At 55.3% G+C, this 4,293-nt stretch overlaps 1 protein-coding gene across 1 annotated transcript in view; it reads right to left on the bottom strand.

Moving 5' to 3' along the window:
- Positions 1 to 3,273: 3,273 nt before the first annotated feature.
- VOLCADRAFT_103971 (uncharacterized protein) overlaps positions 3,274 to 4,293 on the bottom strand; it is a gene marked incomplete at its 3' end in the record, with an annotated part of 11,209 nt that continues 10,189 nt past the window's right edge. Inside the window, exons 3-4 of the mRNA XM_002948601.1 lie at positions 4,033 to 4,215; positions 3,274 to 3,545 (exon numbers count right to left, since the gene is read on the bottom strand). Coding sequence (XP_002948647.1) covers positions 3,274 to 3,545; positions 4,033 to 4,215 — 455 coding nt within the window. The remainder of the gene's footprint in view (positions 3,546 to 4,032; positions 4,216 to 4,293) is intronic.

The raw sequence follows: 4,293 nt of genomic DNA on the forward strand, positions 1-4,293 counted from the left end.
TATAAGGAGTATAATGCAGTTGCTATATCTACTTTATAAGGGCAAAGTCTCTGCTGGCGGAAAAGCGAATGGATGCCGTTCCTACGGGTGCTGAAATTCACCTTAGGAAGCTGAACACATGTGTGACAAGAACATCAAGTTATACATTCAATTGTGTAAAGGTAATTATTATTGAGTTGCAGCATAAGGCTCCATGGAAAGGACGGCCGAGACCTCGAGGCGAGACCTCGGGCCGAGACCTCGGGTCGAGACCTCGGGCCGAGACCTCGGGCCGAGGCCTCGGGCCGAGGCCTCGGGCGTCTATGAAATAAGTTTGCGCTGGTGACTAAATACATAGATAGGCATCGTTATGCGAGCTTCTCTACTGACGCATCGCGTGAAGCGCCTTGGCAAGCAAACGCCGGTCACCCAACGTCGACGCTCGGTGTAGGACCTGTCGAAATGTCGTCGTAAATTGGGCACTCCATGAAGACATGATACTCATCTTGAAACCCGATCCGCCCTCACCCTACCAATGGGACCGTTGACCTCAATCACCCAACAGCACAAACGAAAACGAAATAAGCTCCTATGATGCCGGGAAGGGACGTAAATTCAAGGTGGCGTGAGCACCCCATTTTCAACCCCGGTTGAGGTGTCAGAAATGAAGTCCCAAGGATCCTCAAATTGGGCTGACTGGGAAAACGTGCCCCTTTTCGGAACGGAGGTGCTTGAAAAGCATCCATATATGGGGTGACGAGAAACCAACTTATCTCCTGCACCTGCACCAAGCGAGTCGCACACTTCAAACATTCCGCCGGAGTTTTGCCAGGGCTGCATGACTAACTGTTCTCGAGCCGCTTTATGGCCTTGACCACCTCCTCACCACAAGTGAAGGGTGCACAGGTGCTGTACCACAGCTTCACCACATGCCTTCCAACTGTCCAAGTGCACCTGAGACCACCACAGTTGAGGAGATTAGGTTACGGCAGCGGTGTAGGGTACGGCACTGTGTGGTGTACGACGTTAATGCGTTTTGTCCTGTGATGTGTATGGTCAGAGGGAGGATGTCGCCCTGGGATTGTGATGTTTGATTTGTTATGTTGTGTCAGCTGGGTGGGCTGCATGGGGGGAGTGGGATCTGGGGTATTGCCCTTGTGTACCATGACCGGAAGGTCATGGTCAGCTGCGGGGTGTGTGCAGGAGTGGGAGTGAGGGGGGTAGAGAGGGGGGTTGGGTGAGAGGTCGTGGCAGACACGGAATAGCCATCCATGAGGCGAGCGTCTTCCTTTGCCAGAATCCAAACGGTTTTTGACTGGGCTGCTCACATTTGGTTCTTGGGCTTGGTGTCATTTTTCCCTAATATTACCGTTCTTCCCCGCCGTCCATAGCTTCAGTCCAAAAGCCTAACACGTTACTGGACTACGGAGCTCGCTTCACTAAACTTATTTGTGTACCTCCATCGATATTCTCCTCATCATGGCCCACATGAAAAAACACACGGACACACAGACTTCTTCGAATCTGTACATCTCGCAGCTCAGTTAAATTGAAACATGCATACACATACACATACATACACACATGATGCATGTAGGAACACGCCCACATGTTCCAGAAAGCCTGAAACTGCTCAACGTTCTTTATTAGCACCCGCAGTGATGTGAGTGGAGCCCCTTGACCCACCGTCACCTAACTTCCCATAGTGGGGAGATTCAGATCCAGGTATTGGGTCACGAAAGCAGAACTTCCGTTGGTGAGGTAGCGCTTGAGAAAACTTCCATTCAGGAAACGTTTTATATTGTGTTTGTACTCTTTTGCACGCCATAAAACGGTGTGTTTGTGTGTGGGGGGGGTTTAACAAGCGAGGTTGTGGGAGAGGGAGAGAAATAAAAGCACAGATGCGAACCTCAGCGGCCATAACAACCAAACAACCACCAGCACACGGAAAGCTTTATTATCACACACGTTCTCCAGCACGTAGCTAGCTTAGGTACTCCTGTACACGAAAATGCAAAGACACCGGGTGTTGCAAACAGTGTCAGCTAGCAAACCCAGCAACGCAAAATCTTAACAACAAGTCGCAACGACGAATACAAGAGGAGGAACTCAAGCTCGCTTGCCCGCCCGCCCCACCCCCCACCCCCCGCACACGCATACATGTCGCCTGACGGGCCTAACGACCCGTCTCACATGCCGGCTAGGCGCAGCTGCGTGCACACGTCTACCTCTCTGCGCATCTCATACCCACCTCTACGAAAGCTCTTGCAACTACTACCCTTACATAACTGCTACCCATTCCAAGGCGTTCCACACCATCCCCCGGTGGGAACCGCCTGGGCCCCTCAACAAGGCCCTCACTGCACCACACACTTAGGGTTTTAGGGTTTTGCACCACACATGGCGCCCACTGTGATGAGAACTACACCGGGCAAAAAGCCCATCCTCTCGCAACAAGAACCCCTAAGCCTACCTCTCCTCTTTTCCTACACCCACCCCCTACCCATTGCACCATGAGATTCTCCAAACACACCGCCCTTCCTCACTGCCGCTCTTTCCGCTCTCTTCACTTAAGCCCCGACACTGACGGCTGGAACGACTTTCCCCCCACCTTACCCCCACCTCCCTTTTTGGATTGGACCCGCCACCGTCGCCGCAGCCCATTTCATGGCCCCTCACGCCCAATGCATATGTGGTCCAGTCTTCCTCCGCTCTACACAGTGGAGCCTAACTAATTGGAGCCTAATCAGGCAATGGCTATTTCTGTTTTTGACTATGGTGGACACCGCAACGCTCTCACCACGTTCTGCACTCTCGCTCTCTCAGTGATAACCTACCACTCTGACCACCAAGAGTACGGCATCGGGGGTGCCATAGTGTAGCGGGGAGTGCAGTGGGGGGAAATGTCGCGCGATTTGGATTTGGATTTGGATTTGGATTTGGATTTGGGGGAGGGAAGGAGGGAGGGAGGGAGGGGAGTTTTGGCCGACAGCGATTTCAAGGTGGAGAAATGGCCCCCCTCCAGTGCCGTAGTGCCCAAGCGGTGATGCGGCTGCATGTCACACGGTTTGGTCGGGACCGGGGGAAATGCAGTTAGGGCACTAGGGTGGTGTGCCATCCAGCGCCCTCGGAATGAGGATGGCGAGGGCGCTGATGATCCCGCGGCTCCTGCAGCAAGTGGATATGGGCACGGCCATCCTCGCCGTCCCAGCAGTCTACGTCACCATCAAGCTGTCGTACCACTGCTGCCGACCGCAGCAGCGACGGGAGAGGACGCCGCGACACGGTCGCGTTTTAGGTGGTGGACGATGCCGTCAGCACCGTTGTCGTCATCTGCAGCGCAGGGTGTGAAGCCGCCGCCGCCGCCACCACCGCCACGCCGCGCCTCCAGGCCGCCGTGCCGCCAATGTTGAACACCAGCAGCGACACTGCTATGAGAGCAGTACGACGAACCAAGCGACCAACGCTGCCGCCGCCGCGGCTGCTATTACTGGCCCCCCGGCTGGCTCCCCAGGCTGAAGATAGCGCCTGTACGGCAGGTATACATGCGTGCAGGTTGGCGGCGTCTGCACGGCGGCGGTGGCGGGACGAGGGCAACGGCAATGGAGGAAAGCAACCACATGGCAATGCGTGCGGGGTCTTAGGGTTTGTCACGAAAATTGCGCTGAAAAGCAGTACATCAACACCTCACGCTGTACAATACCGTACTAAACTAATAGAGCATAGCCTATGGCGTCTGACAACCCGTTGCCCGTGCACCTTGGACAGGGGAGGCCGTAGCGTCGTATTAGCAGGGTGGGAGTGCCGTGCCGTTACCCCTACATGCCGTTACCCCTACTGTCTTGTACCTTAATAATACTTCCTCACCTCTCTGCAACTTCAGTTGTTAGCTAGGTAAGGAGTACGGGCACCGTGCCAGGCGACCTAGGGTACACCCTAGGGCACCATGAAGGACAGTCGAAATTCACCAATGAGGGGGAGATTCAACCACTCACCAACCACTCACAACCACTCAACCGCTCACCATGTAACCCCCTTCCCCCCCAGGTCCACCTGCGCTATCTGGCCGGTGGTCGTGCCCGCTCGTACACTTGTCGTATTGAGGCTGAGAAGATCCTTCAGGTGGAGTTTCCGGAGCATCCCGGGGCTCTGAGGCGCTTCCTGGACATGGTGCCGCCCGCGTGGAACGTGACTTTGTTTCACTATCGCAACTCGGGGAACAGGGAGTCCAGTGTGCTGCTGGGGGTGCAGGTGGGCCGGGGCAGGGGCGCGGGAGAGAAGGAAGGGGAGGGGGAGGGAGGGGGGCGAGGGGGG

Source organism: Volvox carteri, assembly GCF_000143455.1.
Source record: "Volvox carteri f. nagariensis unplaced genomic scaffold VOLCAscaffold_10, whole genome shotgun sequence".
Taxonomy (NCBI): Eukaryota; Viridiplantae; Chlorophyta; class Chlorophyceae; order Chlamydomonadales; family Volvocaceae; genus Volvox; species Volvox carteri.